This window comes from Salvia hispanica, chromosome 4 (genome assembly GCF_029641045.1).
Source record: "Salvia hispanica isolate PSC_SH4W2 chromosome 4, Shi_PSC_v1, whole genome shotgun sequence".
In the NCBI taxonomy this organism is placed as follows: domain Eukaryota; kingdom Viridiplantae; phylum Streptophyta; class Magnoliopsida; order Lamiales; family Lamiaceae; genus Salvia; species Salvia hispanica.
Genome location: NC_142695.1, coordinates 38,691,918 through 38,715,697, shown reverse-complemented (window position 1 = coordinate 38,715,697; position 23,780 = coordinate 38,691,918). Strand labels below are relative to the sequence as shown.

Sequence of the window (23,780 nt, the reverse complement as noted above, 5' to 3'; positions counted from 1 at the left end):
TCAACTTAGTTGGAACGGAGAAAGTACTTGAAATAATGTAATGGATAATGAGATCCATCATCCATATATCATAAAATAAAAGGGAAGGAGAAAACATGTTCATATAATTATTTTTATGAAATGGAAAAAAATAAAATGAAGTTTATTTCTATAGAAAGGAAGAACCATTCACTATGAATAAAAACTTGCTTAAATTCGTATAATAGATCATATTTAGTATTGTACGTTAACACACCACCAAATTTTCAAGTTTTCTTGGTTAGAGAAAATGACATTAATTTTGTAAACATTTTACTATATATCAAGAGACGACAACATAATAAACTATATGATTTTAGGTGTTAGAAGTTGAGTTGTTGCAACGGACACATGATGCTAAATTTTGTGACAATGCAATTTAGTTTACTTGTTTCTTTTCCTATTTTTGTTATTTGGGGTGAGCTAATTAGAGTAACAAAGTTGAAGGCATAATTATATGTAAATAACAGTACGTTAACACACCACCAAATTTTCAAGTTTTCTTGGTTAGAGAAAATGACATTAATTTTGTAAACATTTTACTATCAAGAGACGACAACATAATAAACTATATGATTTTAGGTGTTAGAAGTTGAGTTGTTGCAACGGACACATGATGCTAAATTTTGTGACAATGCAATTTAGTTTACTTGTTTCTTTTCCTATTTTTGTTATTTGGGGTGAGCTAATTAGAGTAACAAAGTTGAAGGCATAATTATATGTAAATAACAGATTGCATAAACTTATTGACTAATGAGGACAATTCAGTATTGTTCAGTTTGGTGGGCCATCGTTTACCAATTCACATGTGAGGTTGGTGGCAGGCATTATCAACTTATTATTACCTCTCATTTCTCACCATTTTCATATTAATTTTTTCTTCAATTCCTCCATCTAAAATCTTCTATTACAAATCATCTTCTCTTTTAAAATCTTTTGAATATTAAAAGTGTCTATTTTATGATTATAAAAATAAAAAGAGAGCATTTAAAAGTAGATTATCAAATTTTCATCCTCTTCTTTGGCATATGGCGAATGTTATGATTGGAAAAGCCCCCACCCTTCATTGGACAATTGTCATGGTTATCTTTTATGGTGTCAAATGTTGATATGGTCGTCATAATCACAATTTAAAAAGTGAATACATCATTACATAGTAAAATCTATGTTGTAAAGTGTTTTTGGGCAGTATAGTGGTGGAAATAGTCCTTTTAAAGATTTTGGATTTGAATTTTACGAGTATTTTCTTATAATTTTTTAAACTTTTTACTAAGTTCTAGTTTTAAATACTAGTTTTAAAATTTACTTCTAAATTATTGAATTATTGACGCAATCAAATATTCCCTCCGTCCCATTGAAGATGACTCACTTTCCTTTTTAGTTTGTTCCAACTAAGATGCCTCATTACTTAAAATGGAAACACCTTTATCTCTACTTTATTCTCTCTCTCTTACTTTACTCTCTCCTCTTAACACACAAAATATAACCGCATAAAATTCCGTGCCGCCCAAGAAAGGAGTCATCTTCCTTGGGACGGAGGGAGTAAGATTTTGACAGAGACAAGACTTGATAACTAGTAAATTATGTGGCACGATCGGATCATATGGCATTTTAACCAAATTACGTGACATTTGTATTTGTTTTAAATCCTTTCAATTTCATCAAATTCTGGGTTTTTTGCAATTTCATCAACATCACAATTTCATCAAATTACTTGATAAAATTCACATGAAAACTGCGGAATTATTCGTTTGATTTTGCAATCAATCAAGATTTTGACATTGACATCACTTGTGTATTGAATTACGTGGTACAATCGGACAACAATCAAGACAAAGTCACATTAAAGTGAACCAAATGATGTTGAATTGTACTGAACGTACTTCATTTGTTAAATTAAGTTAATTCCAAGAAAGAGACAATTGACAAGAGAATTAGCTAGATGGTTTAGAGAATCAATGTAAAAATTGAAAAAATAAAAGAGAAAAAGAGAAAATTAGATATGTTTTGGCATAACGTACCAAGTTAGACTGTTGAGAAAGAAATAATAGTCTGGCTTTTCGATAGCAATGTCTTGAGGACGTTGATGTATTGAGGATGTCACGTACTGAGAAAATAACCAAAGAGATGATTATACTATTATAATTGTAGAATGAGACATTTATTGATTATCTTGTTACTTTATTTGATAGTACATTGAGTAATGGTTTAATCAAGCATCACCTTAAGTGGGATGATTGTTGAATAGAGGAGTGGATTGATTTGGAGCATTCAACGTGCTACACAATTTGCTAGACAATAATGAAATATTTTCTCCATCCAAAGCTACCTACTTCATATTCCATCTTGAGCGTTCTAAGCTATTTTTTTTGGCAAAAACTTTATTTCTTCTACAATTGAACTCTTTTTTGTTTCATACTTTATCTTTTTCTAGTGAACCTTTTAACATTTTATATATTTACATATGTATTCTATTAATGAGGTGGGTTTGAAGAGAAATGGACTAAAGTCGATTCATCATCGCACTTCCTAGCCATAGACTTGATACGCTTTTACGATAACATTGACAACACTCACATGCCACATTATACTATGTGCCTACTCATATTTGTATATATGATTCCATGTGATTTGCAGCCAAGAAATACTCATATGAAACCAAGGGGGTGAGACTTGAACAAAAGTAGACCCATGTCTTTATTAGCTTAATGAAACTATATGTGACAATAAATAATTATCAACATTAAAATAAAAAAAGAGGAGAGAGAATAAAGATCCCTTACTAAGCGATTATATATCCTCTGCATTCCAATTATCTCATCTTCAACCTCACACACATCCCACCAAAAAAAATAAAAAAGATAAAAAATCCTTCACTGTCAAGAATCATTTTCCATTTTTGTCCCATCGCTGTGATTTTGGTAAGTGAGGGGAAATGGTGAGCAAGAAGCCAAGGGTGGTTATAATCGGCGCCGGAATGGCCGGCCTCACCGCCGCCAACAAGCTCCACACATCCGCCGCGGCATCCCTCGAGCTGGCGGTGGTGGAGGGCGGCACCCGGATCGGCGGCCGCATCAGCACTTCCGAATTCTCCGGCGACCGGATTGAGCAGGGCGCCACGTGGATCCACGGGATTGAAGGCAGCCCCGTTTACAAAATCGCCAGCGACACAAACTTGCTCGCCTCCGACCAGCCGTGGGAGTGCATGGACGGCACTCTCGAAGATCCCGTCACGGCGGCGGAGGGCGGCCACGCGCTCTCCCCCGCCTTCGTCGACCCGATTTCGCGCCTCTTCAACAATCTCATGGACTTCATCCAGGGCAAGATAGCCGAGCATTGCGGCGGAGAAACCAGCGTCGGCTCGTTCCTCCGCCGCGGCCTCGCCGCGTATCTGGACAAGGAGAAAAAGGGGGCTTCTGTGGGGAGCTGGAGCAAGCGATCGCTGCAAGAGGCCGTCTTCGCGATGCACGAGAGCATACAGAGGACTTACACCTCCGCCGACGACCTCTGCAGCCTCGACTACAATGCCGAGAAGGATTACATCCTCTTCCCCGGCGAGGAGATCACCATCGCCGGGGGCTACTCCGGCGTCATCGACCACCTCGCCTCCGTCCTCCCCGCCGGCGTCATCCAATTAGGCCGGAGGGTCGAAAGAATCGAGTGGGCCCCGGCCGGCGTCCGAGGCGACGGCCGCCCCGTCACTCTGCATTTCAGCGACGGGACGACCATGTCGGCCGATCACGTCATCGTGACCGTGTCCCTAGGCGTGCTCAAGGCTGGGATGGGCAGCGGGGGATCGAGCCTGTTCGATCCCCCGCTGCCCAATTGCAAGGCCGGGGCCATTTCGAGGCTCGGCTACGGAGTCGTCAATAAGGTATTTTTGCGACTCAGCCCAGATTACTTCCCTGCCGGCGGCTTCCCCTTCCTACAAATGGTGTTCCATCCCTCGGATTCCGAACTGAGGAATCCGAAGATTCCTCAGTGGATCCGGAGGACGTCGTTTCTATGCCCTATTTATAGCAGCTCGAGAGTCGTCCTGTCCTGGTTCACAGGGCAGGAGGCTCTCGAGCTGGAGAAGCTGAGCGACGACGAGATCATCGGCGGCTTCTCGAGGACGGTGTCGAATTTGTTGCCATCACAGGCACACAGTGAGAAATTCGATCAAGTGTTGAGGACGCAATGGGGGAGCAATCCTCTGTTTTTGGGATCATACAGCTATGTGGCAGTTGGATCAAGTATAGATGACATGGACACATTGGCTGAGCCGCTGCCGAAATACGGATGCGTGGATACAGCTCCGCCGCTGCAAATCCTGTTCGCCGGCGAAGCCACGCATAAGACGCATTACTCGACCACTCACGGAGCCTACTTCAGTGGCCTCAGGGAAGCCAATAGGCTGCTTAAACACTATAATTGTATTACTAATGGTGTATGAAAATTCAAATATTTTGTTTGTTGCAGTATTAGAAATTTTTAGTTACTATTTTGGAAAGTTTTTTTTTACTACTACTTTTCTTGGCTGGGATGTTATTATGCTTACTATTTATTTATTTTCACTACATTCAATTTTTTATTTTAAAAAAAGAGTATATTGTGAATCCCCTCTTTCTCTCTCTGCAAAAGACATAGGGGAGGGGGCAATGAAAGGGAGAGATGGGGGAACATGTTTCCTATGGTGATTGGAAATTAAAGAAGCTTCGTTTTCAGTATATTTGAATTGATTCTTTAATTGAGATTTGAATAGCAAATAGAAGAAGCTAGTTCACTTTATATATGAAATTAATGGTAGAATTGGAAAGAGTGAAAAAACAAGCTTTGGATCTCATTATTTCAGAGATTCTCTATTTAAGATCGACATGATCCGTAAAATCGGCTACCCTTTTTCGTCTACATTCCATTATCCCTCCATTTTTTTTTATTTTTGTGGGGTATCTCCATTTATATTTCTGACTAATTTTATTATTGTTTTAACTTTTAAAAAAATACTATTGCATTGGAACATTTGCATAGTGTTTCCATGAACTCGAGAAGTGTTTCGTATGAGTAATCATGTATTCATAATGTTAAAATAAAAGATTAATTATGGGATGGGGTAAAATAAATTATGTGAGATATTCATCATTTGAATTCACGTGTAACCCTCCTTTTATGTTGGACTTACATAAAAGTTGATCAAATAAGATTGATAGAAGCAATTATGTGGAATCTGGGACATCATTATTTGAGGAGGGGGATACCCTCTTGGTATATGAATATGACGCATGATATGATTAAATAGCTCATTCCACTATAATGCTTCGTGTGGCTATCATCAATTATTGTTATTGCTCTTATTAATGAATATAATAGTATATTTTCAAATATCACGAAATGAATTTACATTTTAGACCTCACTTTTTATGACTTAAGTATGCATTATTGGAGGATTGTGCTCTTGGAATCAGAGAATGACTCCTTAGCCTAGTGGTGCGAATTGAAAATAGAAATCTTCCACTTTATACCTTTTAAGCGGATCCTCCACTTTAATTTGTAAGGCAATGGAATAAAATTTATAGCCACTCTTTTATTATTATAAAACTAGTAGAATCTCAATACCACTATAAATTCGAAAAAGGATTGCATTATTCGTTCATATCGTCGTTTAATAAGTAATAAATGTAATTCATGTAAATAATATTTCTTATTACTATTATACCTTTCAATATTGGATTGAAATTATCATAATATTTCAGAATAAGTAAAAGTTATAATAATAAAAAACATTGGATGATTAGATTAAATTAATCATTAGTATTACTTTTATTAATAAAATATACAAGAACACATTTTTATTCTCAAATTTGTGTTGTTTGCTTAGAATTTAAAATTGAAAAAAAAATAAAATTATTTCTCATTTGATTCAATCAATGTCATATCGAGCTTCACCACATGATGTTGTTTAGTATAATGATAAGACAACAAATTGCTGGAAAGGTTATGAACTTTTTCATTTTTTCGGTATTTTTCACGAACTTCAAACGTAGCACAAAATGTCATGAATTTATACGGATTATGGAACTTTTCCATCTAACCTGATCCTGGACTTTTTCGAGAATATTTTGCAGAAAATAGAAGTGTTATGAGTTAGATAGATGCTTAAAATCTATGGACTTTCTACAAAACAATGAAGGCAACTCAAGACAACTTTCATCAAAGCAAAAACCTAATGGGTCCACTAAACTAGCAACACTAGACTAGAAAAACAAACCTTAACATTTAATCTTAGCCCGGTCGAGCATTGACTGGCAACCTGAACGCCCGGGTAAAACTCCCTGGACTAACTCATCCGTTGCTCGAAACGTCCGATCAGGCGTTCCCGTGTTGTTAGAACGCCCCCGACAGGAAAATTCTCTGTCTCCCTCAGGACTTCGAGCATGATCCTCGGCTTCCACATTTTCACAACTCGAACTTCTTCCTCTATGTTTATCCGTAATATGAGTGTGCTAAAAGCCTTGCATCTCTTGCTCATAGACCTCATTTTTGGCCGATGTAGTTCCTTGATTGGGTTTGGCTCATGATATGTGATGGTTGGGTTCGCATCATTTTATGCGAGGTCTTTGGTTCTTTAAAAGCTTTTGGGAATTAGATGTTAAATATTTGAAGGAGACTTTGGTATTAACATCTAATCTACGGACTTTCCAACTTGGAATGGGGTTCTAAATAAATGACCGACTTTGGTATTAGCATCTAATCATGGATGCTATGGAATGACAACAAGCCAAGTGCTTGGCAACACTCATGTTCAACAAATGGAGACTCTACACTCTCTGCAGCTCTCGTCTCATCCTCCTTTACTGTTTCCACAGTCGATGTGACCCACTCCTCTTCTTTTTCTTCACAAACATGTTGAATAGGCGGATCATCTAGTGTCTCGATGCACATAGGAGGGTAGACTTCATATCCAGTCGGGAGAGAGGTCACTACAGGTCGCTTGAGAGTCTTTTCTATCAACTCCTCCATTTTAACACATAATTCGGCGCATGTGAGATCTTAATCATCTTCAAATGACTTATCTTTAAGAATCTTAAATCTCTCACTTCTTGCATTATGAAGATCGCTCAAGGCTTTTTCTAAGGCAAGTTCTTCTCCAAATGTGAAATTGGGATCATTTCGCCTTTTCTCAAGATCAGATATCCTCCTCTGGAGCAGATCAATTGGATCAAATGAGAACTCCTCATCTTCTTCTTGGTCATTACCGAAATGAGAGCTCGAATGTGCTTGTTGCACTCCACAGATATCACATTCAGATATCTTCCTCATCTCAGACTTTCATATCTCTGGATGCCTATAAAAATAGAACATCTCTGCAAACTAAAACACACTCCAAACAGAAAATACCAAGCACAACATAATAATATCAATTAAAACAAGTAAGGGGTTAAGTTAACACAAGTCACCCCTCTACCGGAAGCGAGAACATCGACAACTCCGGGATTAGTCCTAATAATCGTGTGTGTGGTAAGGAAAGTGTTCTAGCAGAAAATAATAAGAGTGGGAGTCAAACCATCCGTTACCTAACCGTCTACTTCTTCATAATTTGACGACCACTAATCACGCACTTTCCACACAAGCCCCGTCCTCCTTGCAAGATAAGATTTCTGCACAAGAAACACACGGATTACGGGCACCATGTGAAAAATAAAATAAAAAACTAAAAATCTAAAAAGAAATGCAGTATAAAGATCAAACAACTAACGCATCCCCGGCAACGGCGCCAAAAACTTGTTGTATTTTTAGGGTGCAATTTAAGTACACAAAACAAGTAATAAATCCCTAAAAATACTACATCTGCAAGTATACAGACATGCAATGCAGTATAAAAGGTGTTGAACCCACAGGGAGGAGATTAATAGCTAAAACTAGTAAATCTAACTAAAAAACAGTAAAATAGTTTAATTTTGAGTTTTTTTGATCTAGAGGCGAGTGAAAGACGAAACGAGAAGGAAAAATATAAGGGAATCACGATAAAGAGGGAAGACTACTCCTTGCTTGTTTCGAGTTGCTTGTTCACATGAATCCTAAAGTCTAATTACTTTCCAATATTTATCGGGATCGTGTTGATTTTACACTCTCACGCAGCTGATCACTGATCGTGGAATTTTACACCTAGGATAAGCTGATCACGTCTTCTATGCTCTACTCACCAAACCCTCACTCCTACAGTCACATAGTAAGCTCAAGATTGGCTTCTACGAACGTTCAAAACACAAGATCCACCCCGGACTTTCCCCTGATCAGTTTTAGCCTAGGGTTCCTTATCTATGTTAGCTCTTTACTCCTAGTTAAAGAAACATTGAAGTTAAGGCCTTTACCGGATTAAGTTTGTTAGCAAAACCCAACACAGATTGAAATAAACAAATAGATGATACGCCCGGATTTTGCACTGTTTTAAGGCCATTATTTGGTCCGTTTTTGTTATCAAAATCACTCTACATGTCCATTATTTGCATATTCTATACATTTTGGTATTTTGACGTGTTTTGTGAGAAATGTGCATATTTGAGCCGAAAAGGGGAGTAAAAACGCATAGTCTGGAAATCTGGAGTCAGACGGCGACCAGCGACCGCCGAAAAGTTGTACGGCGACCGCCGGCGCCCGGCGGGCAGAGTTATGTGGCGGCCCGCCTCGGAAATTTACGCTAGGAGAAGAGTCTCGCCCGGCGACCGCCAGAGGACATGTGGCGGTCCGCCACCGAAGGGTCAGAGTCTCTGGACTCCAACGCGGCGACCGCCGGCCAAGGTGCGGCGGCCCGCCGGAGAAAGGCGGTGAATCCGACCAGCCCTAGATTTGCTCCAAGATTTACCAAATTTTGAAGATCTTTTCCTTCTATGATGAGGAATAATCTTCCCCTATAAATAGGACCTCAAGTTAATCATGATGCTTCATAATTGAGTGACACAATTATGTATGATTCAATACAACTTGCTTCATAACTGTGACAGAGTTCTAGCGAGTTAGATCCACTTAGTAGACACTATAGTTAGCTTACTTTAAAACGGCACTGTTAATTGAGAGTGAGGACTTTTCAAGGGTCTTAGGAGCTTTTTGGAGTTACGTGTTAGGATTGACAACCCTAATGTTAGTAATCAACGTTTGTATCGCATGAGCATAAGCTAGGTGACTCGTCCTTTCAAAGTATTAACTGTGCTAGGGTATTGTAGTTTGGAATTTGTATAACCATAAAAGCGAAAGCACATCCCTGGAATTCCCCTTATCTCTATACTTTTCTCTCCGTGATTTGCTTGCAGTTAGTTGTTTACTGTTTTTAATATTTACTGTTTTCAAAAAGTTACAAAAAATTCTTGTTTCTCCAGATAGTAATTGAGTTCTAGTAGAAGATAGACACTTTGTGTACATCTTCCCCGTGTTCGATACCCGGTACTAACCTTTTGCTATACTATACCTACTCTGTATACTTGCAGGTATTTATAGTGCAAATAAAAAGTGCATCAAGTTTTTGGCGCCGTTGCCGGGGAAGACAATTCACTTTGGAGTGATATCTTCAAACGGATAATTTTACTACTTTGGATTTTTATTGCTTTCTGTTTTAATTTTTTTTTTTTAGTTTAATTTGTTTTTGTTTTCGAGTCTTGCAGGTTTTGTATGCGAACGCGTTCTGGGAAGTACATCTTAGAGCCGCTTGATTTAGAACTTGAAAGAACTCGTAGAATAATAAGAAGTGAAAAAGGATCAGGAACAATGGGTGACCGAACAAATATTGAGAAGCTGCAGGAGATGGTGAAGTTGCTGATGGATGAGAGAGATGCGAAAAGAGCAGCCCGAGAAGCCATGGAAAAGAAGAACAGAGAAACATTACCTGTGATGAACATGTTCAATCATGGGAATATGATCACTTTTCCTAACGGCCCTCGTATTGATGCTAACAATTTTGAGTTACGCATGCCCCTTATCCAAAGGGTCGAGCAAACTCCTTTTGCAGGTAGGGCGACTGAAGATGCTAACCGCCATCTCTCCAAATTCGTGGAAATCGCAAACACTCTGAAATTAAATGGTGTCGACGACGATGCCATACGGGTAAGACTTTTTCCATTCTCATTGATTGATTCTGCTAAAGAGTGGTTTGAGTGTATGCCACCAGAAAAGGTCTCCACATGGAAGGACATCGTAGCCACCTTCCTCGACAAATACTACCCGCCAGGCACTATTTTGAAGCTCAAAAGTGAGATCTTTCAGTTCACACAAGGCCATGACGAGCCCCTCTATGAGGCATTTGCTCGTTTCAAAGCTCTTCTTCGAAAGTGCCCAAACCATGGTTTTTCCATAGACCATCAGGTAGGAATCCTATATAATGGATTTAACGAGAAAATATGTGCTATGCTTGATTCAGGGGCAAATGGAGGATTTCTAAGAAAGACAGGAGAGGATGCCATGGCGGTGATCGAGGAGTTCGCCACCAACAGTCGGGGGTGGTCGAAGGAAAGGCATGCCACGAGAAGAGTAGCAGCCATAGAAGAGGCCGAAGAAAGTTCTTATGCTAAGGAGTTAGCAGAACTTAGAGTCAGGATTGATCAAATGGACATCTCGAGGAAGGAAGATCCAATTCCGGCAACTTCCATAGTGGCGGTCAATGCACCCGAAACTGCCATATCAACTGTGGAAGAAATCAACTACGTGCAAGGAGGCGGTCCCAGAAACTACAATAACAATTATCGCCCTAATCAGGGGGGCGGTAATTTCAATAATTATAATGGGAACCGTCCGCACCCAAATCTTTCTTATTCTAACAATAATTACTTGCAACCCCCTGCAGGATTTAATGTTAGCAAAGGAGGAGTGGTTGAGCCGATGAAGAAGGAAGACAAGTATGAACAAGGAATCACGAAGATCTTGGAAGTAATTACGCAAGATAGGAAGATTAATGACACCAAGATCGGAGTGGTCGAAGCAAGGATAAACAACCTCGAGCAAGGAATGAACACAATCTCGGCAGCTGTAACCAATATTACCACTCAAATGGAGCAAATTCAGAAGAAGTTAGATGAGGATAGAGCAAAGGCAGCAGCAAGAGTGGATGATATTAACAAGAAGTGGGTGGCAAATCAGAAATCTGGGGACTGCCCAGTCGCCGGCGGACCGCCGCAGACCCCGCAGCGGCCCGCCACTGAGACGGCAGAGTCAACCACGCAGGACTGCCCAGTCGCCGGCGGACCGCCGCACACCCCGCGGCGGCCTGCCACTGACAAGGCAGAATCGTCCACTAAGCAGGAGCTTGTGCGGCACAACGGGATTGTACTCCCTTTTCAGCCAAAGAGGAAGTTCAAGCTTGAAGAGCAGTTCAAGCAATTCCTTAACATGTTTTGCAAAGTCCATACTAACATTCCACTTGTTGAATCGTTGCAGGAGATACCAAAGTATGCGAAGCTACTAAGGGAGGCGGTAATGAGGAAAAAAAAGCCGACTAAAGCCGACCTTAAGCTACCGCATCATTGCAGTGAGATCATCCAAAAGGAACGGGCAGTGAAGCAAAGAGATCCGGGCCAGTTCATCATTAGGTGCCGAATTGGAGAAGGGAAGGTTGACAAAGCACTGTGCGACTTAGGATCGTCCATCAATCTCATGCCACTGAAGTACTACGAAAAGCTCAACATCGGGCCACTCAAATCTTCAGATGTAACACTCAGGTTGGCCGATAACTCGTCCATCAAGACTGTAGGTATGATTGAGGATGTCTTAGTTAAAGTTGATGATTTTATTTTTCCTGCCGACTTTATTGTGCTCGACATGAAAGTAGACAAGAACGTCCCTCTAATCTTAGGGAGAGATTTTCTTGCCACTTGCAAAGCTTTGATTGATGTAGGTCGTGGCGAGATCACAATCAGTGATATTCATGGTCAATCCACCTATAAGATCGAGAGCGAGATGCTAAAGTTTGAGGAGGCAAAGCGGGCAAAAATGGAACAACAGTGCAGAGCAGTCATGGCTACCGACTTGACCAAGTCCAAAGATCCCTTTGAAGCGGAGGATCCTTCTACCTCCACTATCTACATTATCAAAGAGGTAAGACACTCTTCTAAAAAGGGTGATGCTAATTCTTCTACATCTGCTCCACAGAAGAAGAAACAGAAGAGAAAGAAAACACCCAAAGAGGACCCCGAGATATACGTCATCAAAACGAAAGAGGGGAAGTACAAGTGGTGGAAGAAGCTAGGGACCAAATTGCTCCCTATGCCAATTTTCAACACTCGAGTTATTGATCCGCCCAACTAGTGGGCCACTTCAAGTCGAGCTAACGACTTTAACAAAAGCGCTTATTGGGAGGCAACCCAATTTTCTTTTATATTTTTTTATTTTCTCATTTTTTTATGTTTTGTTAAACAAAAAAAAAAAAAAAATTTGGTGGCGGCCGCCGCACTTAAAGCACGGCGGTCGCCACACGTGTGTTAACATGTGCAGGAAGGATCGGGCTTAGGGCGGGCCAGAGTAACCGCTGCACGGGCCGCGGCGGCCCGCCAGGATTGCTGTTTACGAAGGCCCGTGTGGCGGCCCGCCACGAGAGACGCGGCGGTCGCCACACGCAGTCCAGAGACGGGATTTCCACCATAAAAGGTATGTTTTCCATTCCTTTTCACATTCCTTCTCAAATTCCTTCCTTGCACACAACCCCCACCTATATAAATCACCAATTCACACACCCACACTATCATTCTCTCAATTCTCTCAAAGTCTAGAGCTCTTCTTCTACAAATTCTCTCCACAAAAAGGTATGAATCCTAACTCAATTTCTGGGTTTTTCTTTACTTCTTCCATGGATTGTGCTTTATTTTGGGTGAATTGTTCGGTAGAATCTCTTAATTCATGATGGGGGATGATTATGTGTATGAATTTTTAAATTCTATGTTTTAAAATTTGCTTGATTGGTGATTATTAAGTTGTGAATGATGATTCTCTCTTGGTTTTTAAAGTTTAAAAGTTGCAATCATGTTCATAGCATTGTGAGGCTATTATTACTTCCATGAATTGCAATATTTGTGATGTTGTAGAGATTGTTGGTTTTTATGGATATTTGGTTGATACGTCTCTGCATGGGGGATGAATTCACGTTGGGGGATGATTTGTTGTGTCCTAATTTTGTTGATTTTGCTTAACATGTTATTATGCTAAAAATTAGGATGCTATTGTACCCAAGCTTGCATATAAGTTCTTATCTCTTCATTTTTACTTGGTTGAATGCAAGTTTGGGGGAACTTTTGATCTCCCACTTGTTGATGCTCTTTTAAGAGTGTAATTTCTTTTGTAGGATAATGGGATCAAAAGGGAAACCGGAGAATGCGAAGAACTATGGCATTAGCCTTTGCCACGGAAGAGCAAAAGGCTATGTGGAAGAAAGTGTCGGCCCGAGAAACGGCACCTTCTAGATATCCCCACGATTTCCCTCTCCAAACTTTGGGGATCATGGAGGATTTTTGGAAGTTGTGCGACGTGGGTGATGGGAATGGGCTCGTCTACATGTTCCAAAGGAAGTGGCCATCGTTTCGAAAGTATACTCTCGAGTTCCTCAGCTCGCTAAAGGTCACTAAGGATCGCCGCCAAAATTTTCCACTTAGCATCGATTTCTGCCTAGGGAACCGTTGGCACTCGCTTACCATGGAAGAGCTTAGTGGGATCTTCCATTGCTTCGACCCCAACCCCGAAGAGGACAATGAATATGAATTTTCAGAGGTTTGGGGGGCGATGACAAATGAGCAAGAGCATGCAGCGGGCTATGCCAAGTCTTCATCAATTCGCAACCCCGTCTTGAGGTACCTCCATCGTGCTATGACTCAGCTTATGTTTGCTCATATCGATGGGGGAAGTGTCTCCCAAACGGAGCTCAACGTGATGTGGTGCCTACTCAACAAGAAGGGAATCGATTATGGGACCCTCTTTACTTACTATGTGGATAGGATCACGAAGAAAGATGGGGGCGTCATTTGTTGTGGGGGATTGATTACGGCAATTGGCGAACATTTGGGGGTCTCTTTTGCCGGTATGACGGAGGATGGTGGAGAAAAGTTTATCACTTATGAGGTGCTATTTTCGGTGGGGCTTTTGAAGACCGATCATTGGGGTCAAGGGTATTTTATGCAAGTAGCGGGGGATCACTTTCCCGTTCCACTCCCGCAATTGACCAAGGTCGATGTTTGGGCAAACCAAGCCAATTGGAAGCTCGACACACCCGCCCACCGGAGAGCGATCGAGGCTAACCCCATCAATGGGGAATTTAGAAAGAGGAACATTCCCTCTCGCATTCCTCAATTTGAGCCCGATGAGGATTCCGCATTTGATGCCATTGATAACTATGAAGAAGGCGCGGAGCATTCACAAGCTCAAAGGAGTGCAGCACCGCCACCACCGCAATCCCAACCACGACGAGAAGAGGAAGAAGAAGAAGAGGAAGTGGAAGGACATCGCCGCCGGACAAGAGCGAACCGCCGCCGCGGGAGGCCAAATCCGGAAGAGGAGTTTCAAGTCAACACCTCCGCCCAATTAGGAGAAGTTTTCTCCTATATGCAAAACATGTCCAACGCTTGGGACAATCGATGGGCGGAGCAACAAGCGGAGAATGCCTACAACCGCCAAGGGTGGACGGCTCAAGGCGATTGGCGCACGGCGGAGCAAGGATTTTGGGAGCAACAACGTTTGGAAGACGTTCATCGGCGTCAACAATATGAAGAGCTCCGAAGGATGGCCGCCGAAGCTAGAGAGGAACGAGAGACAATGAGGAGTGATATCACGTACCTCGTTGGAGCTTTCGAGGATCTTAGCGCCCGCTTCCCTCCACCTCCTCAAGATTGAAGAAGTCAAGCTCGATGACTTTAAATGAGCATTTGTACCATGTTTTTGGATGTTTTTGAGACGATTTATTTCCTTGATTTAACAATTTTTGCTTTAATTTTAAGTATTTTTGGTTTTGGTTTAATTTTGTGCTTTGCAAAAATTTTTGCAGGTTCTGACCTCTCCGTGGCGACCGCCGCAAGCTCTGCGGCGGTCCGCCACCTGAACGCTGGAAAGCATCTTTGACGTGCGGCGACCGCCGAACAGCTGCGGCGGACCGCCACCTGGGCACAATTTTCCAGCGCGATTTTTCGAAATTCTTCGAATTGTCGCCCCGCTCAACCTCTACGCGAAATTTTTCAGGGTACGTTTTTGTTTTCAGTAGTATACTCACGTCCCTACCGACTCTACAAACTTATTTTACACTTTGTTGTAAATAAGTTTGGGGGGATGAAGTGGTGGACCGTGAGTTTAGGGTTTTCTTTTTGTTGTTAGTTGTTTTTGCTTTAATTTTCCAAAAACCCGTAGGATTTTTTTTTGTGTTCTAAAAATGTTTTCTTGAATCCATGTCATGAACATAACATGAAGAACTTAGAAACACGCATGCTTAGGGACACATTAGACCGAGTTGCCAATGATATTATATTCCATCCATGTTTAAGTGTGGCTTAACGTTTTGATATGATGGTTGGGTGAAAAGGTGCATAATTAGTGAATTGCTTGTTCGCCTTGAATCGTGCTTCTACCTTGTGAGATTTGAGCCTTAAATTCTTTCTTGTGTGATTTATCTGTATGCATGTATATGTTTCTAGAACTTGTCCTGGTCTGCCTAAGTTTACATAGTGTTTAAGTTGATTTAGGAGGATGTTAGGCCGTCTTTTCTTAGCTACTTTTATATCCAAAATTTTCGACCCTCTCAATTTTTTCCTTTGGAGCCAATTTTGAGCCTTTAAGCCTTTTCTTTGGAAGCCAAAATAAATGGGGGGACAATTCCTTGGGTTAGTATAGTTTTTGTTATCTTCTTTTGTAAAGGAATTGGAGAGATAAGGAGGAAAGTATAAAAAGTAGTGTGCTTAATATCAAGAAAGTACAAGTTGTGAAATTGAGAAAAATTCCAAATATGTGCTTGATCTTAGAAAAAAAAAGAAAGGATGTGTAAAAAAAAAAAAAAAAAAAAAAAAGAAAAATGTGTGAAAGGTTGTGAAAAGAAAATAAAATCAAAGGATTGAAAGTAAATTGAAGGAGAAAAATAAAGTGTAGAAGTGCCTTAAGTTTTAGAAAAGTGGAGTCATCTTAACTCTACTTGGGATATTTTTATATTTGAGTCACTTTTTAGCCAAATATTCCTCACCTACCAAAGAGCCTACGTTACAACCGAAAAGAAAGACCTTTCGGACTTTTGATGCTTAATCACATTGAGTAGAGGAGGGATTAGACTTTGAGCAAGCCTATGGTAAACTTTGCATGATGCATGATTTGAGTGATTTACACTTTACCTTTATACACTTTGAGAGTGAGAGAAAGAACACTTCCCATCTTTGGAAGTTTGCCACATGTGAGTGCTAGAATTCAAGGTGTTCCACGAGTTAGTAATGAAAGTGCACTATTAAGCCTTGCTTGAATTGATTGTGTTAATCCATGCTTAATCTATTCTTTCATCTTTTGAGGCAATTATGATGTCTAGTCCTTGTGCATTCCGTGCGTCTATTCTTGTGTCTTTAGTGTTTTGTTCGAGGACAAACAAAAATGTAAGTTTGGGGGAGTTGATACGCCCGGATTTTGCACTGTTTTAAGGCCATTATTTGGTCCGTTTTTGTTATCAAAATCACTCTACATGTCCATTATTTGCATATTCTATACATTTTGGTATTTTGACGTGTTTTGTGAGAAATGTGCATATTTGAGCCGAAAAGGGGAGTAAAAACGCATAGTCTGGAAATCTGGAGTCAGACGGCGACCAGCGACCGCCGCGAAGTTGTACGGCGACCGCCGGCGCCCGGCGGGCAGAGTTATGTGGCGGCCCGCCTCGAAAATTTACGCTAGGAGAAGAGTCTCGCCCGGCGACCGCCGGAGGACATGTGGCAGTCCGCCACCGAAGGGTCAGAGTCTCTGGACTCCAACGCGGCGACCGCCGGCCAAGGTGCGGCGGCCCGCCGGAGAAAGGCGGTGAATCCGACCAGCCCTAGATTTGCTCCAAGATTTACCAAATTTTGAAGATCTTTTCCTTCTATGATGAGGAATAATCTTCCCCTATAAATAGGACCTCAAGCTTCATCAAAAAGGAGTTTTTTCACACAACAAGAACACATTCATAGAGATCAAAAGCTAGAGTACTTCAATTGTGCAAGGAGTTGAAGAAGGATTTCAAGAACATCAAGAACGACAAGGATTCAACCTACGGGTTTTATTTGCTTTAGTTTTATGTTCAGATTGTTTTCCCTTCAATCTATGTTTTTAGTTTATTCAGTCATGTGTAACTAAACTCATAGGATTCTAGGGATGTGTTAGTAGCAACTTTGGTTATACAATTTCGTTTTCTATTTAATATCCGTTTTGTTTTTACTTTGTTTCTTCCCTAAGTTAATCATGATGCTTCATAATTGAGTGACACAATTATGTATGATTCAATACAACTTGCTTCATAACTGTGACAGAGTTCTAGCGAGTTAGATCCACTTAGTAGACACTACAGTTAGCTTCCTTTAAAACGGCACTGTTAATTGAGAGTGAGGACTTTTCAAGGGTCTTAGGAGCTTTTTGGAGTTACGTGTTAGGATTGACAACCCTAATGTTAGTAATCAACGTTTGTATCGCATGAGCATAAGCTAGGTGACTCGTCCTTTCAAAGTATTAACTGTGCTAGGGTATTGTAGTTTGGAATTTGTATAACCATAAAAGCGAAAGCACATCCCTGGAATTCCCCTTATCTCTATACTTTTCTCTCCGTGATTTGCTTGCAGTTAGTTGTTTACTGTTTTTAATATTTACTGTTTTCAAAAAGTTACAAAAAATTCTTGTTTCTCCAGATAGTAATTGAGTTCTAGTAGAAGATAGACACTTTGTGTACATCTTCCCCGTGTTCGATACCCGGTACTAACCTTTTGCTATACTATACCTACTCTGTATACTTGCAGGTATTTATAGTGCAAATAAAAAGTACATCAATAGACAAGAACCAAAATACGGAAATCAATCAAAACATAATCATTGATTCATGTTTACAAGCTTCCCTAACTAACTAGGAGTAATCCCTAAAATCTAGCTACTCATAGTGGGCAACAATACAAGAAAACAAGTAAATGCTACTATATGGGCAAGATTAGGGAAGAATTAGCCTCAAGCTTCTTCTTCTTCTTCTTCCTTCCAAAAATAGACTCCAAGCCTCTTTCTCTCTCTAAAAATTGCCTCTAGCCGCCAAAACATGCATTGGAAGTCATGCCCTAGCTATTTAAATAGCTAGGGCTCGAAACCAGACCCAGTATGTAACATCCCGAATTTCCGAACCCTAATTTTAGAGCCCTAAAATTTATTATTGATGACGTGGAAGATGCGAATTATTTGATAAGTGAATTTATTGCATGAGCTTCTTTGACCGAGAAGTTTGAAAAGTCAAATTTGTTGACTATGTGATGTGGCACGTGATTTATTAAATTATGAGGTGAATTAATTGTTTGAGGGTGAGTGAGAATATTAGAGAAAATTTCCATAAATATTAGCCATTTTCGACCCCCTTGATTTTTTAAGAAGAAATTCTATTTTTCCGGATTTAATTTAATTCTTGGGATATTTATCCAAATTAAATCCAAGACCCAATTATTCCTTATTCTAAAGAGGGAAAAATCGAAACCCCCTTGTTATTTGGTGATTTTCGAAAATCACTATGTTGGGAAGGAAGAAATTATTTTATTGTTTAATTGATCCCTTATTTGATCTCCTTCCATACCTAGAATTAAAATATTCTACCAAATCTTTCCATACCTCAAGAGACCTTGCCATATCTATTTTAGTTGATATTTAAAAATCCCTTCCTTATTTACAAGACTAAATACATGCCTAATTCATTCTTCCAAGGGGAGATTTTTAATATTTTATTTTTCTCCGTGATATTTTATTCTACTCCGTAAAATATACCAAAAACAAAATCTTGGCTAATTGGGAGCCATATATTTCAAAAATTACATGCCTTGATACCCTAGTCTATTTTTGTTAATTCTTCTTTCCTACTTCACAATATTTATTTATTTAATTGTGGAGAATGAAATCTTACCAAATATTCTATTTTAGTTACCTAAAGATCTTGTTGAGCACTATAAATAAGAGAACCCCTAACCCTAGCCCCCATAAATTTCGCCCCTCTCCTCTCTCCCACTCTCTCCAATTTTTTCTTCCATTCTCCAATATTTTTGTCATCTTTTGAAGAAGAATTGAAGTTTGATCCAAGAATCTTGAAGAACCGAGTCTAATACTTGTTTCTACCGTTCGTTTTTCTCAAAAAGGTATTCTTATATTAATCTTCTTCTTGCTACTCGATCCCTCTTCTTTCTAACCGATTAATCGGTCTTCTTGAGCCCTCATGCATCTTGGTTGAGTGAAAGTGGGATAAAGGGGATATGAGAATATGTTACATGTGTGTGACGTGTGTGTGTGTGTGTGTGTGTGCGTGTCGTGTGTGTGTGTTGTGTTGGTGTAGTGTGTGTTTGATGGCTAAATATTCTTGTGTGACATATGTCGATGTTAGATCTAGATTGGAGATGCGAATGGAACTTGTATGATAAACATGATCTTGATTGATTAGTAATGATAAGATAAATCGATGGGAAAAGGGAAAAGTATTGAGACATGCATGAGTAAGAGTAGTGTTGAACCTAATTTGTGATATGTGCCTATGTGATTAAAAGGTGAAACTTTGGTTGCGAAGCCGGATAACGGAAATGCGAAACTACTTGAAATCTAAGCAGTCGAGGTGGGCTTTACTCTTAAAACTCTCTTTTATTTTGTCAAAAGTATTGATTGGTGTTATAAGGGTGGTTTAACTGTTATGCCATGCCCATGTTTGCTTTATTGTGATATTGTGTGCCTGATGCCTAGTTTGTGAGTTCGCTCCATTGGGCTATAGGGCTATGAATGTGATTATACGAATTCGGGTCTGAGTATGGGCCGCAAACCCTACCGGTTGTGTACACGAGGGGATCGGGAGCCGTCCTTGCTAGTCGGCCGGTCTCGTGGGTGAAAAGTGTGGCCACACTTTCGTCACACCATGGAAAGATTGTGATTGTGGAAATTGATGAGAAAATGGGGAGTTATTTTGACTAGCCAGTCTATGAAAATATATTTTGTGATACTCGTGATATTCTCTTATAACTGCTTAAAACTCGAGTTCACTTGGTAAGGGTGGCATAACTTATAAAATGTTTTGGCAATGAGCTCAATGAGTATTTCAAAATACTTAGTCCTGCATGTGTTTTCCTTATGTGCAGGTTGAACAATGACGAGCGGTGGCGGGTGTTGAGCATGATAACTAATTAAGATGGATATTTTGAACTTCAAGCGTAGTTGTGTCCTCATACATAGCTACTCTTTCTCTTGGTCGTCTTCCGCTGAATATTGATACACTTTAGGATTTGTTTTTGGGATATTTGCATCTTGCCTTCGATTTGAGGCCTTAGCCCTTTTCTTATGATTTTTATCTTGGATATTATGTCGTACTCTTGAGATTTTGATCGTTATTTAAGATACCCCTTTCTCTTTCTTATTCAAGCTTCTAGGTTAAGTTGTTGCTTTACTGCTCTGATGTTTCCTTTAAATGCTATGGTCAACACTCTTTAAATAAAACCCTAGCCTATGTTTACTTCTTTAGAGTCCGTTTGGTAGCAGCCGCCGCATTTATTGTACCCTAGGAGGGCGAACTGTTACACAGTACCATTTGCCCGGTCGGGTGATCTGCACTTTGAAAAACGCCCGATTGGGCATTTTGTCTAACTCTCAATCAGGTCGGGCATTTTGAATGTCGGGTCGCGCATTTTGCACTACATTGCGCAATCTTCGTAAAACAGCCGTATCTTCTTCATCCGGACTCTGATTGAGGCGTGTGAGGTATCCACGCGAAGCTCTTTCGAAGGTGAATGCAATGGTGAAATTGTAGAAGCATTTTAAGTTAATCTTGAAGGGCTGATTACTGATCAGATTCAGACCTTTGTTTTCTTCCTCCTCTCTCTCTTATGGATTGGTCTTTTGTCCTACAATATATCAAAATGAGTCCATTTTCACTTGAAAATGTGTGTAAAAACAATACAATAAAGAACTAAAATTTGAGTCACATCAGTAGTTGAAGTAGGAACAAAAATCCAATTTGATTGACAGTAACTGAATTTGGTTTTGATACTTAGGTTGACACTATAGTCTTTGTGGGATACAATGCTATTATTTGTCATTGTTGAATTAGTCTTGTACATTTGTGTGATAATTTTAGTAGTAAAATAAAAGCGAGTCAAATGAAAAAATTACACAGCCACAACTCTTGATTTGACAGTTTTTTTAATGTAACGACTAACTAGTGAATATAAATTTTCTAGGCTTCAGTTAAAGTATCAACTGTTAAGTAGGATTTATTTTATAATAATATCTTCATGTTTCTGTAATAAATTTAATCAAAATAGTGAGTTAATGTTGAGATAATATGAGACATGCTATTTTGTTAGAATTTCGTTTAGGAAAATAAGTTGATTTCTTGACTTTAAATTATTCGCGTCTCCAGTAAAGTGGATGTAATGTTCCAATAAAAGTTGAATGGCTATGACCTCTCTATTATGATGAATGAACACATGGCCAAAGTAAGGTCTCGTTTTGGTTGATATATTGGATTTGGTATATAGTAAATAGTGGCGTTATAATTATGAAAGATCGAAATCCATAATGTTCGTATTTGGAATTAAAATGTGTATATAACTCCACATATGGCTACAATTTTTCCTTTTTTTATTATGGACCAAAATTGCACATAGAAATGAACTAATATAGTAACTGTCAAAATATGACAATAGGTGTATATAATAAATTACAGTAAAATATTGTACTAAATATTAAATACTAAGTCTTATTACAACACGCAGAGCCTCGTGGAATAAATGAATTAAGCAGCCATGATGTCCAAGGCTTTCAATAGTGTATCCTTAAATCTAGCTAAATCAAGTTTGACATCCTGTAGTTGATAAAAGATATTGTAACAATCTTGAGGTCCTATATTCTCACAATATTGTGTAGAGTTTGTGTATATTAGACTGTTGTTGGGAAATTTCCCTAAAAGGGAGCTCTCATTCGGGGTGATTATATAATCCAAATACTTCAACTTCATCTCCTCCGGATTCGCCCCAAACATTCCCCTCGCGTTATCTGTCATCCCTAACGGTATAATTTGGATCACAACTGACCACAAAAAAAAAAAAAAAAAATCATTAATGTAAATCCATTTAAATTTAATTACAGATAGACTTACTGGCATTTTCAGGCAGAAAAACCATGTTTGTGAGACCAGCTCCGTGGACTCCCACCAGGACGTCGATGGAGTTGACGATTTTGGCGGCGGACTCGAGATGGTCTCCCAAATCCTGTAAGACATAGTCGAATCCCAGCTCCCGTGCGAGCTCAACCAGCTGGACCTCATTGGCCAACCTACGTTTTCTTTTTCTTGAAACGACGAGCAACCGAGGCCGATTGTGATCGCCCACCGAGTCTCTCTTCAAGGAGTATATGCTGCGTAGAAGCCTTGTGAGGTTTCGAGTGGAGAGGCTCGAAAACGGGGATGGATCAATGGATAGATCGAATGGGTGAGCTTTGAGTCCCACAATCATATTTGTGAAGCAAAGAGTTCGATTCTCTATATCGATATCAACCACCTCGTGTCTGGATAGACTCTCTAGGGTTTTTCTGTGCTCGGTGGTGAAGCGAGAAGCATTGTGGTTGGTGACGAGGAAGATGACGTTGCGGTTGAAGCGTTGGGAGGTGGCGAAGAGCGGGACCATCACATCGGTGATGCTGTGGAAGTAGTTATGCGTGTATCCTCCTGTGGAGAAGAGGATGCCCGGGACGTCCAGGGTTTTCCTACAAACCGGGAGTTTTTCGGGGGGTGCTGCCTTTATTTGGATAGAAGAGATGGCTACCAAGCTCGAGCGGTCGTATTTCCTCGCGTATGGTTTTATTTCGTGGGGAATGTTGTTGTCGATCGGTGATCCTATGAAAATGGTGGTTCGACTTCCCTGCAGCCGTACGTCGCCCGTGAATTCATACATGTCGGATCTATCGTTGGAGTAGTTCTTCATTCTGCTATGGTCTCCGTATTCTGTCATCCGTGTTAGAATGATAACTAGCTTAATGTGATAATTGTGATAACTCATTAATCAGTATATTAAAAATGATAATACAATATATATTGACATTTTTAAATAACTGAATTGATGAGATTATCACAGTTATTACATTAAAGTAGTTATCATTTGATAATGCTTGGTACTAGAATATATAGATTATGTTATGGATACTTACTAATTTGACGACCCAAAAAGCAGGACTTTGAAACCGTGCTATAGTTGAGTGCCATCATCATCATAAATATGATTAATATATATGCCAATGTCATTTCTCGCCTGTAGCTCATTGCATTTATCTGTTTAGGCCTCATTTTTATCATACTGCTGGAATATATGTTTGTTAATTATTGTACAAAGCATAAAAATTTGTTAAGAGTTATGAGAGATGACTATAAATCAACTTAATGTATGCATACCTGTATGTAATCAAGCAAAAGGGTGCATTCCAAAGACTTTTATTATGAAAAACTAAGAGAGAATTAAATATATAACGATGAATATGCTAATTTCCTTCCTCTTATGTGTGTAATAATTTATAATGTATATTTTGATTTAAAAGGTAATTTTGTTGATGCTATAATCAGA

The 23,780-nt window shown here is 39.7% G+C and overlaps 2 protein-coding genes and 1 non-coding gene across 3 annotated transcripts; 1 reads left to right on the top strand and 2 right to left on the bottom strand.

The window, feature by feature from the left end:
• Window positions 1-2,779: 2,779 nt before the first annotated feature.
• On the top strand, window positions 2,780-4,527 carry PAO5 (polyamine oxidase 5). Its single transcript, XM_089069710.1, has one exon. It carries the CDS (start codon window positions 2,954-2,956, stop codon window positions 4,451-4,453), a length of 1,500 nt encoding a protein of 499 aa, XP_088925836.1. The 5' UTR covers window positions 2,780-2,953; the 3' UTR covers window positions 4,454-4,527.
• Window positions 4,528-10,227: 5,700 nt separating this feature from the next.
• Window positions 10,228-10,334, bottom strand: LOC148928600 (small nucleolar RNA R71). The gene has a single exon (XR_016129725.1). It is a non-coding gene; the product is annotated as a small nucleolar RNA R71 (small nucleolar RNA).
• Window positions 10,335-21,899: 11,565 nt separating this feature from the next.
• LOC125191647 (alpha-1,3-arabinosyltransferase XAT3-like) lies at window positions 21,900-23,346 on the bottom strand. The gene is made up of 2 exons (XM_048089043.2): window positions 22,325-23,346; window positions 21,900-22,254 (listed from the first exon to the last, which is right to left on the bottom strand). The coding sequence occupies exons 1-2, from the start codon at window positions 23,220-23,222 to the stop codon at window positions 21,962-21,964; spliced, it is 1,191 nt and encodes a 396-aa protein (XP_047945000.1). The 5' UTR covers window positions 23,223-23,346; the 3' UTR covers window positions 21,900-21,961.
• Window positions 23,347-23,780: the final 434 nt, after the last annotated feature.